The following is a 22,602-nucleotide window of genomic DNA, read 5'->3' on the forward strand; positions in this document are numbered from 1 at the left end:
TCTCATTCATTATTAGTAATATCAAAGGGAACTTTTACTTATTTCATTAAAATTCAGACCAAATAGGAAAAGCACTCATCTAAATAACAATATACTACTTATTGTGAGTAGTGTATATCCAAACCCAGTCTGAATCATCTCACATATTTTGCTAGCCAGCCAACTGCCGTGGCTCAAACGTTAGTAGCTAAGTAAAGCTCCCGATACGAGTTTGTATCCAAGGCCCTCGTCATGGTCAGTGTGTGTGATCATTGCTAGTGAGTGGTGTTAGTCCTATCTTTTTGTTGTTTTCCTTTTCCCATCAGACTCGTGCCAGGACAGTAAAGACATGACCCTCACCGTGATCATCAACATGGTCCCTTTAAGTGGTGTACCTGAAGATGGCTCTGAGGAGTTGTTTTCTCACTCTTCTATAGACGTCAGCAAATATCTCTTAAGAAGATGAGGCGTGTTCAAGTTGAACTCCAGCTGACCTCCTGCAACAGCGAGATCTGCTGGCAACTGCAGGGGCAGGGATACAAATGCTGCTGTGAAGTCGGACACTGGAAATTGAAATTCCATTAATGATTGAGGAGGAAAATCAACAACGAAGGCGATCAGTTTTCTTACATGATGCTATGGGAACTTTGCTGGCCTTTTTCTCATATTAATCTTGTTAAAAAAATGTTTTTGTTTTTTGTTTTATATATTGTGAGTTTTACCTTTTAAGGATTAGCCTACTTGATCAAATAGTAAAACTTTCTGGTACAGGATTAGTGATGTTCAATTTCAATTAAACACATGCATATGGACAGTTCATATTTAGAGCCAACAGAATGTGACAGCTTTGTCACATTAACAACAATAACAACTTTAAATTTGGATATTCTGTAGTTGATTTACTTCAAAACGGTCACACAGTGGCGCATAAATTGTCCAACTGGTTTATCAAGAGTAGATGAATAGCCTAAATGTTGTCTTACTGTAAATGCTCATGTTCCGTTTTCCTTGTAATGTCACCATTAAAAAAATTCGAAATTGTCTATCTGGTACATTACAGTAAGTCTTGCCCAATAACAATACAATAGAATTACAACAGTTATTAATTATTATGACAACTGTGCTTAGGTGCATGATTATATCACAGCTGAAGGGAATTTGCTGACCACATTTAAAAATTATGCAGAACTATAGACACATAAGATGATGCATTTTCTTTTAGCAACATTATTCACAATGAATGAAATACATTTCACTGAATGAATGAAATACAATAATCAGAACAAATTACTGAATCAGATGCCTTGTCCTGCTGCACCATCTCATCACACGCCAAATAACTCAGTATAATTCTTTGTATTGTTAAATTGACGAGTACAGATAACACTGGAGATGAACCTGTGTTGTCTGCATGAAAGACACAGCAGTTAACCACTTCTCTATCATCTCCACAAGTAGGGTGACAGAACTGAGCAATTTATTGACGACATCTTTCAGGGTTGTTGCGTTACATGAAGGCTTTTATAGGTTTATTCATGTTGACTATCCCATAGGTGAAGCCATACAGCTGCTACTTATCTGAAAGTATGTGATATTTGAGTAGAAAAAAGGCACAGACGCTTATGGATATGGAAATTCATTGAAACGTCATATACGTCAGCGTGGATAAATATCTGACATGAATATTGAACTTGAGGAATTGAATAAAATCTAAGTTATAAACACTAATGCAGGTAAATGACTGTCATCTTTCACATTGGGAATAAAGTAAGCTTGTATTCTGTTAAAGGCTGTGTCTGATTGTTTTTAAACATAAACATTGTTTTTGACTCAAAGAAACACAGCTCAAGGTCATAACTACAGTCAACTGAATTTATTTGAAATGGTATACAAATCCAAGGCGCTGACTTGCAAGCAGGACACACAGGAACAGGATATGATGGTGCTGAGGAGGGAAGAACATAGAAACATAAACTTGTGATAAAAATGGAATTAAACTCACTTAAAAAGCTACACTGTTACATTTTTGGCGTGTAAACGTTTATGTGAGGTCTGATTGGTGTTTAAATAATTAATTGCATTAATAATGCCGTAATGAAAAGTCACACAACATATGCACAAGGCACCATCCCACATCCCTCATATTGCATGTAATATGATTGACATGGGGTGGTGCATTGTGCACAATTTGAGTGACTGCAAGACTTGTGGACATGTTTGTGGTTGTTAAATGCTTAATTTTGTCACTGCTAGTTGTAGATACTGCTGTGTATGCTGACACTGCTAACTGTGATGCAGTAGAATTAATAAAACACTTGACCTGAAAATTCCGTTGTCCGTCAGTCCTGGTTGGGGGCTTTAGCTGTTCCTGCAAAAGGGAACAAAGCAAAACATGATTTTTTAAAAGTCTGATGAAGGATGAGTAAATCCCCTTTATTAATTAATTCTTTGAAGACTGATTCACACACGGTTGCAGTAATCATTTGTGTATGTTATTGGCCAAACTCTAGGCAACAAACAATCCAGGAGAGTTTAATGCAAGGCTGGCTGCTGGTCCCTTTCGACTCTCCCTGATCTGTCTGATTTTGATTTTGTTTATTTTATTTACAAGATTATAAGAGTGGATTAAAAAGTAAATAAATGTTATCATTACATGTTGCTCACTACCTTCATACCTTCTGAAGCCAAATTACTTTTACACAGCCAGATGAAACGTATGGCTATCAAAGTATGTGCACCCTTTGAAATTGTGTGGTTTTCTGCACTGATTGGTCATAAAAATGTGACCTGTGGATATCTGATTGTCGCCAGGAGCACTGGCTTGAGGGTTTTCAATGAAGAACATTTAAGCGGGACATTTTTTCTTGCACTAATAACATGTCACACTGTGGGAGTAATCATGCATAAAACATCTGCACATACCATGCAGAAATCCACACTATTTCAGAAGGTTTACTCTTTTAATGAGGAAAAATAATGAGGATACGAATGTACTGAAACTATGAAAATCAAGGCTAAACTTAATGTTAAAGTTAGTGTTAGCTTACGCCAATTGTTACCTGCTAGCTGTGTAGCTGCCAAGTTATCTTTGCTAAATTCGCATATACAAATCTCTTACCTGATCAATTTGAGCCAGCGATTCTTCACATCTGAAGGGATCCGAAAGAAAGAACAGCCGTTCCTGCTCGAATAAGGACTGGTACAAAACACACCAGCATCTTGAAATACAGGGACCTTGACTTCGCCACTTGACAGCGGAGGGAGAAGTTGAAGACATGACGTCACATACGCGACATGTAGTCTTTCTCATCGTTTTTTCTCTACAGCCTTTAACTGAACAATTGCACAATAAACTGTCAAACTCTTGACGTAAAAAAATATAATTTAAACCCACAAACAACATTTGTGTAATCCAAGGCATATAACGACTGGGACCAGAAAATAATTACTTGATGTCCATTCAAACCCATGTATATTTTACCATCCCAGAGGTCCCATGGGGTCCACCAGATGGGGCGGGACTTCGCCACTCTATATGTGCACCTCACATTAAATCATGAATTAAATCGTTTTAAATGTGCTGTATGTAAGAATTGGCAACCCGGTAAATTCATAAACAACTCCAGACATAGCTGCTAACTGCTGCTAACTGTAGCTTCTGTTAGCAAGAAAGCTGAGTTAACAGTGCAAGCTAGCGAGCGATCCTATAGAGTGGCGAAGTCACGCCCTTCAGTTTCCGGTACATGGGACCTCAGATGCGAATTATTATGAATGGCAGTCAATGGAGAGATAACAAATATTTTCTGGTCCCGTTTGAATTGTGCTATGAATTTCACATATGTTGTTTGTGGTTTTTAAAGATAATTTTCCATGCAAAGATTGCTACAATTTAGCGCGAAGAAGCTTGATAATGTTAGGTTTTGTGTGAGGCCGCTTTGTGAACTACAGCCCTTCGCTGCTCCTGACGCGAATGATGTACGTCACCACCCGCTCTCTGGCGATCTCTCTGCACTACTTCACCGCTTTTTTCCAAGGGGAGGATAACAGCCTAGAAAGAGGCGAACATCATTATAAGTCGGGGCATGTAGAGCTGTAGCTGCATCCATGCCGATGGGGAGATGGTCGGTCTTGTCCACGCGAGTCGCAGGGAGCATCGTTATAAAGTTTCGGTGAGTGATACGTCTTCGCTAGCTAACTAGCTAGCTAATTGCAAGTGCTGTAGTGTAGTGGCTAACTTAAGCTCTCGATAAGAGTCAGCAAAGTTACCAATTTCTTTAGCGTCTGTCGTCAAATACTAATATATCCAAATAAAGTCTGAATCATCTCACATATTTTGCTAGCCAGCTAACTGCCGTAGCTCTAGTAGCTAAATGAAGCTCCCGATATGAGTATGCATCAAATGCCCTCGTCAGTGTGTTATCATTGCTAGTAGTGAGTGGCGTTAGTCCTATTGTATAATCTTGCCTATATGTGTGTTTTGTTTTCCTTTTCCCTTTAGACTCGTGCCAGGACAGTGAAGACATGACCCTCACTGTGAGCTTCAGCATGGTCCCTTCAAGCGGTGTGCCTGAAGATGGCTCTGAGGAGTATTGTTTTCTCACTCTTCTGGAGACGTCAGCAAATATCTCATAAGATGGACATATCATGTGCGACATGTACAAGACACTTTGTTTTCAGACTTTTGTCCTACATTGTAATTATATCTTTGCTATTAGGCTTAATATCATAGTTAAGCCATTGAAACATCAGGTAAGATTTTTACAAATGAGTGTGTGTGGTGATAAAATATAAAATCACACTCACAGCCCATACAGTTTATCTGACATGAATATTGAACTTGAGGATTTGAATAAAATCTAAGTTATAAACACTAATGCAGGTAAATGACTGTCATCTTTCACATTGGGAATAAAGTAAGCTCGTATTCTGTTAAAGGCTGTGTCTGATTGTTTTTAAACACAAACATTGTTTTTGACTCAAAGAAACACAGCTCAAGGTCATAACTACAGTCAACTGAATTTATTTGAAATGGTATACAAATCCAAGGCGCTGACTTGCAAGCAGGACACAGAGGAACAGGATATGATGGTGCTGAGGAGAGAAGAATATAGAAAACATAAACTTGTGATAAAAATGGAATTAATGCTCACTTAAACTCACTTAAAAAGCTACACTGTTACATTTTTGGTGTGTAAACGTTCATGTGAGGTCTGATTGGTGCTTAAATAATTAATTGCATTAATAATGCCTTGATGAAAAGTCACAACATATGCACAAGGCACTATCCCACATATTGCGTGTAATATGATTGACATGGGGTGGTGCATTGTGCACAGTCTGAGGGACTGGGAGACTTGTGGACATGTTCGTGGTTGTCAAGTGCTTAATTTGGTCACTGGTCAGTTGTAGATACTGCTGTGTATGCTGACACTGCTAACTGTGATGCAGTAGAATTAATAAAACACTTGACCTGAAAATTCCTGTGTCCATCAGTCCTGGTTGGGGGCTTTAGCTGTTCCTACAAAAAGAGAGAAAGTGAACAAAGCAGAACATGATTTCATCACGATTTTATTAATTAATTTTTTAAAGACTGATTCAGACACGGTTGCAGTAATCATTTGTGTATGTTATTGGTCTAACTCTAGGCAACAAACAATCCAGGAGAATTTCATGCAAGGCTGGCTGCTGGTCCCCTTTCGACTCTCTCTGATCAGTCTGATTTTGTATTTAAATTTACAAGATTACAAGAGTGGATTAAAAAGTAAATGTTATCATTACATGTTGCTCACTCCACTACCTTCATCACTACTCTGAAGCCAAAGTACTCTTACACAGTCAGATGAAACGTATTGCTATCACAGTATGTGCACCCTTTGGAATTGTGTGGTTTTCTGCACTGATTGGATATAAAAATGTGGATATCTGATTGTCACCAGGAGCACTGGCTTGAGGGTTTTCAATGAAGACAATTTAAAGCGGGACAATTTTTTCTTGCGCTAATAACATGTCACACCGTATGAGCAGTCATGCATAAAACATCTGCACCATCATACCATGCAGAAATCCTCACTATTCCAGAAGGTTCACCCTTTTTCTTCCAACTGTGTAAAATAATGATAAGGATAAGGATGTACTGAAACTATGAAAATCAAGGCTAAACTTAATGTTAAAGTACGCCAGTTGTTAGCTGCTAGCTGGGTAGCAGCTAAGTTATCTTTGCTAAATTCGCATATACAAATCCCTTACCTGATCAATTTGAGCCAGCGATACTTCACATCTGAAGGGATCCGAAAGAAGCAACAGCCGTGCCTGCTCGAATGAGGACTGGTACAAAACACACCAGCATCTTGAAATACAGGAACCTTGACTTAGCCACTTGACAGCGGAGGGAAAAGTTCATGACGTGACGTCACATACGCGACATGTAGTCTTTCTCGTCATTTTTTCTCTACAGCCTTTAACTGAACAATTGCACAATAGACTGTCAAACTCTTGATGTGAAAAAATATCATTTAAACCCCAAAACAACATTTGTGTAATCCAAGGCATACAACGACTGGGACCAGAAAATAATTACTTTCTGTCCATTCAATCCCATGTATATTTTACGATCCCAGAGGTCCCATGGGGTCCACCGGAAGGGGCGGGACTTCGCCACTCTATTAGCCGACTCTGACTGCCAAGAGCACCAAGGGTGTTGTTGTTTACCATCGAACTGTCATCTAGGTTTAGCTGGTTAGCATGCTAACTTTAATAGATATCTCTGATCATTTGTGGTAAAGTTTTAAAAAGCAGTTTCTTAAATTTGAACCTTTAAACTTAAGCTGATTTTAAAGAGGCCTCAGTTATGTAGTCGTGAATGATGTGGTGGCCATCATTGAGTGTATGGTACTTTTATTTATTTTTAATACATGAACAGCCCAATGTCAGCACATTTCCACTGATCATATACATCACACACACAACAAACACCTGATAAATATCAGCTAACGGCAGCAATTGCTTCTCTGTATATAGAAAACGACCGCTTATCTGCTTTAAAACTTTGTAATCCATCATTCTTCCAACTAGGCAGTGCAGTTAAAACAATTAAAACAATTTCTCGGTGTGGGCAGAGGTGCACCTAAAATAATTTCACTAGAGGACATCAGAAACAAGATTTTTAGGGGTTTTTAAGGCTTTGAAGGTGGGATACTAGATTAATGAGCAGTTTGTTTCATGATAATCCACAGACTTTGTTGTGAGCAGTTTTATGAAGGAACTACTTTAGCTCTACCAAACTACAGCATATCAAGGAAGGATATGTACATCTACTAATAGATGCGAGGTTCGTATTCGTGTCAACGCAGGATTTAAATGTTAATGGTGTTCTCCTCAGGTGAGTTTAAAAATTGGTAAGCTTGGCTTGGTTAGCTAGCCTTTTGTCCTACCGTACAGTAAATGCATGTTCTGTACATTGATAAGGAAAGATAATTCCTACATGACAACAAAGCACAGATAATCTGTGGATTACTCTGCGTAACCAGAGCATGATTTGTGGAAAAAGACATTTCTTTAACAGTTTTTTGGGGGGGCACTCTGAGCACCACAGGCTGAGTGCCATCTAGTTTCATTATACCTGAGAGAAAGCAGACAACTCTACAGCAGATATCTCCAAACCTCAACAACCCACAACAAAACCATCTAGATGGATCAATAGCACTGCATGTGAGCGGAAAAATATGTTTTTCTAAGTTCTGGATGAACTGTCCCTTCAAAGAAAAAAAAAAAGACATTGTGTAAATTACCTCTCATATTCAGAATTAGATGACAGGATTGTTTCCCATTCCATGACTGTACATTAATTGTAAAGCTCTTGTGAACAGCTGCTTAGCTTAGCACCAAGACTATCACTGTCTTCAAAATCCCCTTTTAAGACAGTGCACTACATTTAGCTACTATATCCAGATTTTGAGTGTGTTAACTCACCCCTCTATATTGTGACCTCAGAAATTCCACATGAAACAAAAAATAGATGCAACAATTGCCATATATGACTTGCTGTCAGAGACTAAACAGAATTATGATGACTATTATTGATTGTCCAAAATCTCAATTTACTGCTCAATACTGAGTAATTTATGGAGTAGGCTACCTATAATAAAGCGAGTGGTAAATGAGGGTGCTACTGCGGACACAGCCTAAAACTGAGCCTACATTAACTTCCTCTGCTGGTTGCCTGGCAACTAGTCCAGCACTTAATCTGTAAAACATCCAATCATCAATATTAAACTGTTTTTTTGTACAAAATACTAGAAATAAAGAGTTAGTGAGCTTTCGGAATGCTGGAAGGTGGATTTTTTTTACCTTCGGACAGAGCTAGGCTAGCTGTTTCCCCTGTTTCCCGTTTTATGCTAAGCTAAGATAACTACCTGCTGACGAGTTGTTACATATTTACAGAATTAAAGTGGTATCAGTATTTCTGATCCGACTCTGAGCTAGAAAGTAAATCAGTGCATTGATTTTCTAAGGTTAGCACAAAGAAACTTTCCCTCTTTGGCAGATGAACATAAAAACAGCATCAAACATCAAAGAGATATAATGAAAAGCAAAACACGTCTTTTTAAAGAATAGGAACTTCTGGGAGGGAACGTGTTAAATTAAAAACAAAGTCATCATCACGTGATGCTTAAAAAAAAATTCAAATAAAATCTTTAAGGCTAATATTCTCAGTGAAATGACGGTAGAGATGCTCTTTTCTCTCAGCTCGGTGGGTTTTTTGCCCCTCCTCCCGGTCCGTCCGTCCGTCAGGCAGGCAGACACACCTTCCTTCTCGGGTCCTCCAGCGTTTCTTACCTTCTTGTCGCTCCCTTCAGCCTCGTTGTCTGGCGGTGAACTCTCACCCCAGCTGCTTGGGAAATGTCATACAGCCAGAGGCCCGTGCTGCAGTAGGGGGGCGTAATAGGAGGAAAAAATAACAACATTTTTACTGCCCCCACTGCATCTTTCACCCGCGTCTCTGCCGTGCAAGTGCCACATCCCGCTACCAGCAGCAGCAGCCGCCGAAAACTAATTGCAGTCCCAGTGCTCATTTCGCATTAGGGCTAATATAAGAAAAAAAAAAAAAATCCGTGCCAGACATGTGAGTAGCAAACCATCGCTGTCGTTCTCCACTTACCCGTTGACTGCTATGTGCTCACGCTATTGTATCCTCACACCAACGAGAACAAATGCTCATTGAACCGTGTCGTTGTGCATTTTAGTGTCAGTGTGCTGGTTTTCGTGGTAGCATGGCTGTGCCGAGGTCTCTGCTGCACATAGACGGGGCAGATGAAGCCTCGCTGTCGGCTTGTTTTTGGGGCTCTGCGTCGGCTTGGCTAATTGAGCAAAAAAAAAAAAATAAAAAAATGGGGGAGAAAGAGAAAAGGCTGTGGGTTTTCTGCTGTACATAGCCCAGATGTAGCGGCCCATTCAATAACAAGCTGTGTGACAAGAGTGTAACGTAGCCGACCTCTTTAGCCTGCTCGCTTATTAAGACTCAAGGTAGCTGTAATTGTGTGGTGTATGTGTGTATATGTGTGAGAGAGAGAGTGTGAGTGAGTGAGAGAGAGTGTGTGTGTGAGAGTCCAGCCTGGCATCTCCAGTCAGATGTGGAGGCCCAGGTTAGAGCACACATAATGCGGCGGTGTTGATGTGAAATGTGTTTGGAGGCTGTGTGAGGGTGACAAGGAGCACAAATCACAGGGCGATCACTGGTGCAGATGTGAGAAACCAGGGGGGGATGTTCAACCTGTTTTGTGTTGAGTATGAGCTGAAATCACATGATGTATGAGATTGTTTTGTGTGCTCATTGTCATTTTTTTCCCCCAGTCCTGATTAGAAGATGCCACATCTGGCCTATATTGACAGTTAGTTTGTGATTTCCAGTCATAACCTTTATAGGAAACTCACTGTAGAAGTATGTTATTCTGTTACTTTTTTTGCATTTTTAATATTGTGGATGATGATCAGAGATGTTGGACAACATAGTGTTAACACTCAAAGGTCCACAAACTTGCAACTTTTTCTCTGTGGCAGTAGATTGTTATTTACTTCTACCAAGGATTTGTTGGTTGGTTGGTTTGTCTGCAGAATTACTCTAAAACTGCTGAACAGATTCCCATGAAGCTTTGACGGAGGATGGATTATGTGCTAGAGTAGCCCCATTAACTCAAGAAATACAAATATTTTTCTTCACTTTCTTTTATATGTGGATTGATTTCTCAGGAGATAATCCTTGATGTGAGTCTTGATGTGAAAAATCAGGCGTATTTGCTGTAGGTGGCTAGTATATGTGAGTGAGTGAAGGGCACTACTGTGTTATTTAGGGCAACACGGGAGTTGTTGTGGGACTAAAACTTAGTCCCCCTGTGAATAGTGAACAAAATTATTAAGGAAACCTGATTTAATGTGGATTGGTTATGTCATGGTTGGTACACAATAAGTAATGAAAGTACTGGCGCTGATACTGATTTGGTGTGTTGAATCTGTGCATCGGGGAATAAACAAATTGACTCCGTCATTTAGTTACACACAGGAGAAATTTCTTGGGTTGACAGACAGGGAAAAGCTCAAAAACATGCAACTCTCACTGTATCTTTGTCGTTAAATAGTCATAATGTTTAATGTTTGATAACAATCATTTACAAAATGTTCTTAATGTTAAGTTAATTTGAAGTAAATAGTAGAGAGGTGATGGAAGAAAGAAGACTGATGACGTGCAACAGGTTCAGCATGTCTAGGCCAGCAGGATGCCCTGAATCCATATGTTTCTGCTAGAGCAAGCTCAATTTATATTTGGTATTTGACACACAAGTGTTTCTGTCTAAACCTGATGTTGTTTGTGGTTTCAGGGGGGGGAGCACCATGCTTCTCTTGAAGATGGCAGTCGAACAAACAAGCTGGCTTGTGACGACGATGCCCAGCAGAAGATCCTGGGATTGAGACGTAAATCCCTTCACACTGATGGCCTGGACTGAGTAAGAAGTTTGTCTTTGTCCTTCACTGTTATTTTGACAGAAAAGGGTATGACATTGCTGATATTGTTAGTGGTAAAGGCTGATGATGATCATTTCTTTAACAGGTTTCAGCTGGCCTGCTGAAGCTATGGGGAGCTGTTGGAGCTGTCTGTACAGAGACCCCATCCGAGACAACCATCTCACTAAATTTAAGGTCAATAATAATAAAATAACTTTGAATTTGACAAGATTTTTTGTCTGGCTACCACCTGTTTGTCACCACCACTTGCACTGTTTGTATCCATGTGTTGTCAGGATTCAATAAACAAATGTATTTTACAGTTTATATCAATAATCTTCATGTTACGATTTGTCTCCTTGTCCTAGGTCACCAATGTGGATGATGAGGGCAACGAACTGGGCTCTGGGATCATGGAGCTCACCCAGACCGAGCTCATTCTTCACACACGTAAGAGGGACGCCATCCGGTGGCCATATCTTTGCCTGCGACGCTACGGCTATGACTCCAACCTGTTCTCTTTTGAGAGCGGTCGTCGCTGTCAGACGGGGCAGGGTGAGCAACATCTTCTCTGCTTCAGTGACACAGCTGGAGAGTCATGATGATCATGTTATATATTAAATACATATAACCATCTGCTATTTACAACTTCTTTTTGTTTTAAACATGGGTGTGGTTTTACTTTTACTTAGAGACTTTTTTCCCTGAAGACATTTTGACACATCACAGTTGGAAAACCACAGGTGTAAACGATAAAATGAGCGATGCCTGATTTCCATATATGCATATAAGCGAACACAACGCAGACCGAGTAGAGTGAATACCTCCACCAAGGCCCTACAGTCCCCTTTTGTACTTACTCATAAATACCAGCCACCGTAAAATGCCTGTCAACAACATACATGCATAATTCCCGGAGTATTTAATGAAAAATGTAGAATCTTGCAATGTTAAGAAAAACTTCCTGCATCTACAGCAAAAGATAATGATGTATTCTGGGGCGATGCCCATCCTCCGTCCATGTTTTGTTTAAATCCGTTCAGTTGTTTTAGTGTAATCCTGCTGAGAAACCAACAAGCAAATGAACACAGGTGAAAACATAACCTCCTTGGCAGAGGTAAAACTTCAGCAAGAAGAACCTTTTTGGGTGGTAAAAGGTCAAAATAGGTTACAACATTGTAAACCTAAAGCCCATCGTCCATTTATTCCTTAGCCATGGAGTTCCTTGTGTTTTCATTGGGTTATCTGCGGGTAGCCTCACAATGTCGTTATTTTGCTTGTTTACTCAGGAATCTTTGCATTCAAGTGCTCTCGGGCAGAAGAGATCTTCAATCTGCTTCAGGAGCTGATGCAATGTAACAGCATCAACGTGGTGGAGGAGTCGATGATGATGAGTCGCAGTGGTCACACACCAGAGATGGAGATGTCTCGCACGCCACAGACTCCCAACAGTGAGTCACAACACCACACGCTCACACACACAGTAGGAGTCCTGCTAATTATACACTTAAGACTAATTGTAGAACTTGGATGCAGCAATACCGCAGTAAAATTAGCAGAATTTGTAAAGTATTATTAGATGCAAGTTAAATTAACTCCAATGAGTCACAGGTACAAAGTTATTCAAAAAACACCAAGTGGAGCTTTAGACAGCCTGCAGCCATGGACTTCCAGTTTATGTGGTCAATGAGAGCAAGCTGAAAATGTACCATTATGTTTTAAGTGCCCTCATAAAGATTGTATTATGACAGAATTCTTGAATTGAGATAATGTGTGTTATAGCTTACTTGTTTGAATGAAGAGTAAGTTGAATTTTAGTTGGGCTCGGGTAGGACAGTGAACCCCAGTATGACTTTTTCAAAGAAGAGGATGAATTTAAGTATTAATCATGTCATTTGCATATTAAAGTGATTGTTATATTTCATGTCATATCAACATAATGCTGCAATAATGACTGTGTTGTAATACTGTCACTAGAATGTGATAGGACTGGGTTAATATGATTTTAACAAAATACACTAGGACTTTGTAAGAGAGTTGTTCCTCAAATTAAGGCTTACAAAATGAGCAGCGCCCCCTGCTGGTGAGACAGTCTGCAGTATCTATCCTTTAGAAAGAGTCAAATGATGTATTGTGCTCTTTAGCCATTTTTGTAATATATATGGTGAGTGATTGAATAGTCTTTTGATTAAACTGTTGATATTGAACCTTGATATTAAACACTCATCATCTGACTAAACCAGTTTTTGTATGTTGATGAAAGATCTTAGTCATCCAGGTCATGGTAAATCTATGTGCTGTATCGTAAGCAACTGGACTTGGAATGGACCTCCACTCAGATATTTAGAACTGAGGAAGCCTCTTATAGGAAATTTGAAACGTCTTCAAGAAACTGAAACAAGTCTAGTGGCCTACGATACAGCAGTTTATCTCAGTTCAAGGAAGAATGTAACATTTGCGTTGGTTTGGATGTATCTCTTTTTATTTAGCATCATATTATTGTTGACGGTTAGCATGAAATAGAAACAGACAATTGTGTCAAATCTTTGGGGACTATGTTTGTTTAGTAGGTCTTTGTACTAAGTGCTTCACTGAAGTGAGAAGCAAATTACAGAAGTGCGCAGGAACAGGATGGGATTCTAAATTTGTTTGGGATATGTATATTGACTCTTAAATGATTAGTTTCAATGGCCATTCACAAGCAAACCCCTCAGGTTACACTGAGATATACTGACGAGATCCATACCTAATTAATTATGCAAGGAAGACTGTTTAGTCTAAAGGCATCAAAGGTGTTATCTGAAATATCACTTTACCTTACAATATTTTTGACCAAATACCTCACCAAGCGTATTTCATTTTGTTGCAAACTTGTTTGTCTGTGTGGTCATGTTCAGCCGTAACTGTAATAGATATATAGTAAAACACTATTCTGCTGTGTTCTATTCTGCATGCAAATTAGATTAATATACTTTGAAATAACGCCATGAAAACAGGCAATTAAGCTCTTATGTAAGCTCTTGTGGGATCCGAATGTTTTCTACCTGGAAGTTATTGTAAACAAGCATTGTGACTGGTTCTACTGGAGTGATGTGACTATTAGTATTTTCACAATATATAAACACAGCGATATTTGTCATAAATAACAATCAGTAATGTGGATATAATTACTTAGTCGGTAAAGGCAAGTATTAGAACAAGCACAACAGTTTGGTTAGTTCAGAAAATAATCAGGAAAAGACAACACTGATGCCATAATGATATAATGATAGCACAAATCTGAGACAATAACTAGTCTCATGTTAGGATTCCCTTTCCCCCCTTCTTTAAGCTTGATACTGTTCATAACACATAATTTTCTGAGAGTATTGCACCTGTTGAGCTCTCCTAATCACAGAGCTTCTCTTGATAACATATTCTATTCACCTATTTTGTCTTGATAATGACACTTTAATATGTTTGCAGCTCCAGCGTTCCCTGTCCAGGCTTTTCCTAATGGATATCCCGGTTATCCAATCAGAGGTGATTCCTCCCAACCCTCCCTTGCTGATGATCATGGACATAGCCTCATGGGTTTGGAAGACCAGGTAAGATTTACCCATGCTACTCATTATAATATATGTGCTTTTGTATTTGTGCCAGTTCACAATTTGACCCTGTTTATATTTTCCCTGACAGACCCACACCTATGTAAATACTGTTAGTATGGAGGGGGATCTCTCTATGCGTCACTGTGTGCACTCCTTGCCCGAGGTGCGACCCAGCACTTTCCCTGAAACAACACGGGGAGCCATGCCTGTAGGGGGCCAAGGAAATCCGCAGTCCAACCTGCGGTGCTGTCCCCTGGAGGAGCATAACGAACCTCAGGTGTTCTTACAGCCGTCCTCGCAGGAGGTCAAATTCATGCTGGGCCCCACTCCGGCACAGCGCCATCTGCTGGAGAGAGAGAGGGAGAGAGAGCGGGAGAGGCATGGGCACAATCCTCACAACCTTCAGCCAGTAGAGGGTGCAACGGGTTCAGAGACGGAGGGAGACGAGTCCTCCATGCACCTGTGCAACTCTCACTCCTATCACCATTTCCATCACCATCCTCACCGACATCCAGGCCTCGAGCATGCAGACAGCTGCCAGAGCGGCGAACTCACCTATGAGAACATCAACGGTCTGAGGAGTGGCCGGAAGCAGAGGCTGAGTCCAAGCAGTGTGTCGCAGTCTGTGGGTTCGAGCAGCAGCAGCAGCACTGGGGACAGTCACACCCACTCCCTCCTGCATCCGCATCCCCACGGCCCATCATCCCTACCCCCGCAGGGCTACGGCTGCGAGAGGGGCATGGGCGGGGGTCATCGTCGGACAGCTCTTCTCAACTACGAGAACTTGCCCTCTCTGCCGCCAGTGTGGGAGTACAGTGCTCTGCAGCGGGATGACGAACAGGAAGAGGAAGACGACGAGCAGGATGAGGAAGAATACGAGGAAGAAGAGGAAGACTTTGATGAGTACGAGTTCTCAGAAGGCCCTGGGACACCCAACGGGTATCACCAGGATGGTCGGGGGATCCACAGAGATGCCCTGCAGAACTATGTTAACACAGAGCAGGTCCAGCCTCGGCTCCGACACGCATGTCCCCCGCACCCAAGGCCATGCCAGCCAGACAGAGGGGGGCGAATATTTAGCTTTGATTTAGGCAGACGATTGAGGTCAGGGGTCGGAGGCTGTGAGCACGGACATATTCCTCCATCGCGGCAGCTGAATTACATCCAGGTGGACCTAGAGGGAGAACCTCCCTGCCAAGCCCTCAGCAGTGGGGGTGCCCAAACCCAGCCACAGCACCAGCGCCTACCACCCAAAAAATGTGGCCCACAGGCACCCCGGCGCAGTGAATGCTACGCAGTCATTGACCTAAAGAAGACCGCTGCCATGTCCAATCTGCAGAAAGCTCTGCCCAGGGATGATGGGACTTCCAGAAAGACTCGCCACAACAGCACAGACCTGCCTCTGTAAACAGTGTTCGAACTGAAGAGGAGCGATGAAGACAGATGAAGGCTTATCCTCATCTTAGCACACTGGACCCTTCACTGTCATCCATCCATTCGACTGTCGGGCTGAATAATACAGTACAGGTACCTAATTAGAAACTTATTGAAACCTATCTGTGCATATAAAAGGAAAAGAGAAATCTCTGAGGAGAATTTGCCATTTTATGCTGTTTTATTTATCAGATATGTAGTGCGAAGCTCTCTGGAGAAATTGGCAGTTTTTACTACTGCAAGTATGTTTGATGGATATTTTATGCTTTATATTATATATATAAAGCATAAAATGATATGTGTGTGTGTGTGTGTGTGTGTGTGTATATATATATACATATATACATACATATATATATATATATATATATATATATATATATATATATATATATATATATATATATATATATATATATATATACAGTATATGTACAGTATATGTATGATTTTATGCTTAGTGAGACTTGGAGCAGAGACCTCTGTGGAAGCAGTCATTGCCATACTGGATTGGTAAACTTTAATTCATAGACCCATCTTCACTCACAAATACTATTGTTCCTATCATTTACTTATTCCACATCCATATGTATTTTTACTCAAACAATACATGAGTCAAAAATGGGACTCTAGATACAGAAGAAGTAGATTAGTTGTTGGCATGAATGAAATTTAATGGTTCCAAGATACTTGCCAATATTCATACCTCATCACAAGCATCGAAATCTAGTATTGTGGCTGGTTGAAGAGACCATTATTTGTTATTTTATGCCTATAGAGCATTTTGCACACAATCCTATGGAATTGTATTTTATCATATTTTCAAGAATGGTGTCATCCAGTCCAAAAAAAAAATAAAAAATTAATGAACAGGAATGTTGGTGAAATTTAGAAAAACTACACTGAATGATGGTAAAAGTAGCACACATGGATTAAAAATGAGCTTTTGGCTCCCTCCTGTCCACATGCAGCAAATGAAAAAGTAGCATATCATCTTTGATCACACCTCCTGCATATCATCCCAGACCTGCAGGAGGTTCACGTGGTTTACGCTTGTCACATTGCACTTTTGACCCTGGGCCACTGAAGCGCTCTTTGTCTCCACTCCCACTCCACTGGAGCCACAGATTAGACTGTGTCCTTTCACCAAAAGCAGGGGGCCAAATATTTAATTCTTAGTCAACGTTGTAGATAGAATTTATTTACATGTTTTGATGGAGACATCAACAACCTCAAATAGTGGCATTAAGCTATAACCTCACATAAATATGTGCTGAATCTATCATTTGTTAGTTATCAGGTGTGAATGGTCTGTGTTCAAGAGGAAATCAAGTTTGTCGCAAAGTCATGCAGTGAAGATTTTTGTGAGGCTATTTTTCAACCTTCTAAGTCAGATATTTATTTATTTATTTTGTTATTTATTTATTCATTCCTTTTAAAAAAGAAATTGTAATTATTTTTGTTTCCATGTGATGACCAGCGTTTTTGTAATCCAGTTGGTAATATGGAGACCAAAGTTTCACCTCAAATTATCACTGGACACTGGTGTGTTACTGTTAAAACTGTGCTTAATTATATTTAAAGAAAGAAAGAAAGAAAGAGAGAAAGACTGTATTTATATTTTAAGTGCCAAAACTTAATTGCAAACTGTATGATGAATTAAAATCAAACGTGCCAACAGGATTTGTAGAAAACTATAGGACAGAGAGGCTCGGACCGGAGACAAACCTTAAAAAAAAAAAGAAAAAAAAGAAAAAAACGGAATCCAACTTTTAAGGATAAGTAGACATTTAAACGACAAAATCTGCACATTCCACCTCAGCCACATCGACAGCCATTTTGAAGTGAGATATAACAATGGTAATCTTGTAGTCTGATAATCACAGTTAGGGTGGTTTTATGCTGCTACATGTACATACTAACAGTAGCCCGTGTCAGCTTCCGCTACTCAAAACAAAAACATTATGTGTTTGAACCTATGCGATGTCAGATCTTTTACCATATTGTTAATTGCTAATAGAAGTAGCATTGTTGTGTTCTTCTGAGATCATTTCTGAGCAGTAGAAATACAAGGTACTATTTCAGAGAATGTTTGGCCACTAACATGTCACTTGACCAATGATATTTTATTTAATCAAGATTGTTATCTTTAACAACTGGCTGTCTGGGCGGAGGGGTAGCGGAAGCACAGGCCCACTGATGCCGTCATTTCTTTGTTGAATGCTCATATCAAGTTAATATTTTCAGCTGATGGGGAAGGCCGAATTTCCTAGATTTTCAAATGCAGTTGTATTGTGGCATTAAGGCATGGTTGATCTCTTTTTTCAGGAGATAAATATGAGACACAACTACAAATTCTCAATTTCTGATGAAGAGCCTTTTAGTTTATTCAATGTGAGAAATCATGGAAAATGCCCATCGCAAGTTAGGTTTTTTAAAGGTGCAATATGTAAGAATTGTCGACCTGAATTCATACTCCAAACCAATATCGGGCTGTGTATCACCTGAGTAACTGCTTATTGTTGCTAAGTGTAGTTGCATTAGCTAGTTAGCTTAGTTAGCTGTGCAGCTAGCAGTCTGGACTAGGAGCTCACAGCCGTATGGGAGTGTTGGTGTTAGCTAGCTCGGCAGCTTTGGGCTCTGCCAGGCTCGGGCTAGCTGGTTAGCATGCTGACAGTCTTTGCAGAAAACATAGATGACCTAACATCAAATCCGTTAATTCTTCACATTTTGTTGACAATTTCAGTACATTGTTGGGATGTTTTGAACTAAATTCGAACATATTGCACCATTTCAATTTCTTTTAAACTGTTAAAGGGATAGTTCGGGTTTTTTGAAGTGGGGTCATATAAAGTACATATCTATAGTCGATCTGTTTCCCACCATAATCACCGATCAGCACAGCCTCAGTTTGCAGAAGTAGAGAGCCGCACCAGCCCAGACGCTCAGCTTTGTACTGCAGTGAACGGGGTCCAGAGAAAATACGGGATACGGAGGTTCTACGGTTGAGAATGAAGTGCCAAAAGAAAGGCAGGTCTGACGGCGATGTAAAGCGGTGTGAATTTTCCCTATACAACGTACACTTGAACAGATACAGATTTTTTAAGGTGAGCCTTGTTTTAGGTGGTTAATTTAGCTTTTTCTCTGGACCCCGTTCCCGTTAGGGAAAATTCACACCGCTTTACATCGCCGTCAGACCTGCCTTTCTTTTGGCACTTCATTCTCAACCGTAGAACCTCCGTATCCCGTATTTTCTCTGGACCCCGTTCACTGCAGTACAAAGCTGAGTGTCTGGGCTGGTGCGGCTCTCTATTTTCTCCAAACTGAGGCTGCGCTGATCAGTGATTACGGTAGGAAACAGATCGACTATAGATATGTACTTTATTTGACCCCACTTAAAAAAAACCCAAACTATCCCTTTAAAGGCTGTTCCCCAAATAACTAGATGTTTACCTTATTCACATATTTTATGACTCATCTGTCATTTTTAGACATGTTAAAAACTAATTTTTCATTCCGCAGCTTGGTTCAGAATCCAAAATTCAATTGTTAAAAAAAAAATGTACCCACAAAGAAGAAGCTGCAACAAGAAGACATTTGGTATTGCTGCTTAAAGAATAATTCAAAAGATTTTTTAGATATTTGATGCAGAAATATATCTGCATTTTATGACATTTATTTACTGGTTGGTAGAATAGCAACCAATTACTAATTTCATCATTGTCAACACAAAAGCCTTAAAGTGGTCATATTGTGCTTTTTGAGTTTTTGCCTGCCCTTTATTGTGTTATGAAGCATTTTTGTGCATGTAAAGGGTTTGCAAATGAACAATGCCCTAAGTCCACTCCGAAGGGAGCTACTCTCTCCCACAGAAAACACTCCTGCACTGCCTGCTTTGGAGTCAAGCCTTTACTTCCATAAGGTATGTGCATCACTACATAACAAGCTTTACATAATATATATTATTGTGAAATACATACACTCCAGTCCATCAGCAGACATTCTGTTGCTACTGCTAGTGGTGTAATTTTTTATCACACTACCATGCTCAACTTGACCCACCCAACTCTGCTTCTGATTGGCTAAATCCTGCCCGTTAAGTAACGCAAATGTGCAACTCTCATCAAAGATTGAATAAAGGCGAGATGTCTCACTCTGTAGCTAAAACAAGAGCTTTCAAGACAATGTGAAAAGGGGCACTGCAGAAATGCACCATACGAGAAAAATAATGTGTTTTTTTGAACATTGAGGTATGTAAACCTATTCTGGTAGGACCCCCAAAGAAAAGTATGAAGCTGAAAATAAGCATAATATGACCTCTTTAAATAACCCAAAATCAAGAGTTGAGTGAATTCTCCTCTATAGCAAAAAGGCCAACCATTTTTCTTGTTTTTCTTTCTATTATTTGCAGAGATATTGTAATGATACATTAGAAGGATGTTTACTTTTTTCCAATAATAGGTGAATTATTGTTATTATTATTTTGTTGATCTAAATCAGACCAGTGTGTTAAGTTTGAAATCTAAATAGTAGTCCATAGAGCTGTGGGCTTTACATATTCCACCTGTTCTCCTGTAAATCAGCCTTGTTATATTTATTTCAGGTACAATGTTATTTTTCAATCTTTACTGTACAATTTTAGCAATGAAAAAAAAAGAAAGAAGAACTCTCATTTACAGTGCTATACAGTTGGTAACCATTGTTAGTACTTAAATAAAATTTTATTGTATTTAACCTTTCAAACCAGTGGCGATGTTTCATGTCGGAATCAGAAAATATTTCATCTACTTTCTCAGAATATTGTTACATGTTGTTTTATGGTCATTTAAAAAAATATCCATGTCTAAATGTGTTAACTATCTTTGTTGTAAAGCAGTAACCTCGCAACCACCCGAACCAATTACAAGTGATTACAGCGTCATTACCACATACTCCTGTGTTTACAGATCATAAATAAAATTAATAGGTATTTAAAGATATAGTTTTCAAATAGTTCTGCACAAAAACATGTGATCTCATTTTAAAAGAAGTGCAGCTCCTATCTCATAACTCATCGTAATTGGTTGATGCTATCTCAAGTATTTCATTTTCATAATGCCAAGTGTTTATGCTCCGGGCGTTATTCACCAGGTGTCTGTGAAATCATTGAGCGCTGCCGTTGGTATGCTTCATTCTGCCAATGTAATCTGCAGGGCAAGGAGCTACAAGTCGAGATAACACCTGTCATTAAGTTCCCTTATAATGAATTTATTGTATGGGTTGTTTAACAAAAGGGCTGTGCTCTGTGTTTACTGTACAAACATGAACGCGTATCTTGAAGTCCATTTAAATAAATTTCTCACTGTGCCTTTCATATTCAACCTGGAGAAGCATTTTCATTGCAGTTTATGAGGGGCGGCCTGTTGTAAAAATATTTCACCGCCTGTTAAAAGTGTTAAGATTGATGATGGTGATGTTGAAAGGGGCTTTAGTTAAAAGTGGTTTCACACTTCAAGTTGTATTTCATACTTGAAGTTCTATTTGAAAATAAAAAGTGCCAACTCCTGATTGTTTTACAGCATACTGTATTTTGAATTTATGTATGTTTTAAGGAATGTTTTGACAGTTTGGAAAATGGGATTTTTTTGCTTTCGGACAAATTAGACAGGAGATTTACAGCAACAGCAAAGAGATGGTTATCTTATCTTAGCATAAACACTAGAATTGGGGGTTAACAGGTAGCCTGACTCAAAACACTTTGAAAGCTTACAGTTTAACTTGTGATCTCTCCTTTGTTTATTCCATACATAAATATTTGTGTGAAAACAACATGTATTTGCGGGGGAATAGTATCAGTTTTCTTATCTTATCTTACCCTTAGCAAGAAAGCAAAAAAAGCACATTTCCCAAAATGTTTAACTATTTCTTTCAGGTTGTAGAAATGAAAACTGAATGAAGCGTTATTTGTTGAGATTACATGAGACATAATGTTAATAATGTGTTGAGTGGTTTAGGAGATGCAGTGAAATAGCCAAACTCAATGTGACTGAAAAAGTGTTGAATCATGACTAGTATGTTCTGTAGCATATAATGTTAATTATGAATAAAGATTACAGTGTGTTTGTCATTATAATATCATGTGGCTATGGTGCACTCCATCCGATTTCTCATCAGCTGCCATTTCTTCTCATAGTGCTGAAGAATGTGAAAATAAAATTCCTTTCAGAGATTTCTGTTTTTTGTATACTTTTCCAATTTGTACTCGACGTGTAACAGAAGTCAGAATACAAGAACATAGTAAGAACAGAAAGAAAGGCCAGCAACACGGTGTGCACCATAGTGCTACACTTCATCTTCATCATCTGTGGTTTTCATTATCTCTTAAGTGATTCATCATCCTCAAAAAAAAAAGAAAATTTCTCCCACAGAACATAATCAAAATGACATTGATATTGTAAAACCTCAATTTTCTGTTCATGCTATGAGATAGATCTCTGTCAAAATACTGCAAGCTTCAGAAAAACTAATATCTCTTATTATTATTGTGTACTTCTTTTTATCTGGTTTGTTTTTGTCTGGTACGAGGGTGTTAATCACCACCAGAGGGTGATGTACATGTGCGGGT

At 39.4% G+C, this 22,602-nt stretch overlaps 1 protein-coding gene and 1 long non-coding RNA gene across 2 annotated transcripts; one reads left to right on the forward strand and one right to left on the reverse strand.

Moving 5' to 3' along the window:
• Positions 1-1,837: 1,837 nt before the first annotated feature.
• Positions 1,838-9,334, reverse strand: LOC115583098 (uncharacterized). The gene is made up of 4 exons (XR_003984301.1): positions 9,137-9,334; positions 6,226-8,901; positions 3,098-5,497; positions 1,838-2,347 (listed from the first exon to the last, which is right to left on the reverse strand). It is a non-coding gene; the product is annotated as an uncharacterized LOC115583098 (long non-coding RNA).
• On the forward strand, positions 8,900-16,332 carry frs3 (fibroblast growth factor receptor substrate 3). Its single transcript, XM_030419541.1, has 7 exons — positions 8,900-9,100; positions 10,851-10,976; positions 11,081-11,169; positions 11,343-11,529; positions 12,264-12,425; positions 14,440-14,561; positions 14,653-16,332. Exons 3-7 carry the CDS (start codon positions 11,104-11,106, stop codon positions 15,970-15,972), a joined length of 1,857 nt encoding a protein of 618 aa, XP_030275401.1. The 5' UTR covers positions 8,900-9,100; positions 10,851-10,976; positions 11,081-11,103; the 3' UTR covers positions 15,973-16,332.
• Positions 16,333-22,602: the final 6,270 nt, after the last annotated feature.

The sequence above is a fragment of the Sparus aurata genome, chromosome 6, assembly GCF_900880675.1.
Source record: "Sparus aurata chromosome 6, fSpaAur1.1, whole genome shotgun sequence".
NCBI lineage: Eukaryota > Metazoa > Chordata > Actinopteri > Spariformes > Sparidae > Sparus > Sparus aurata.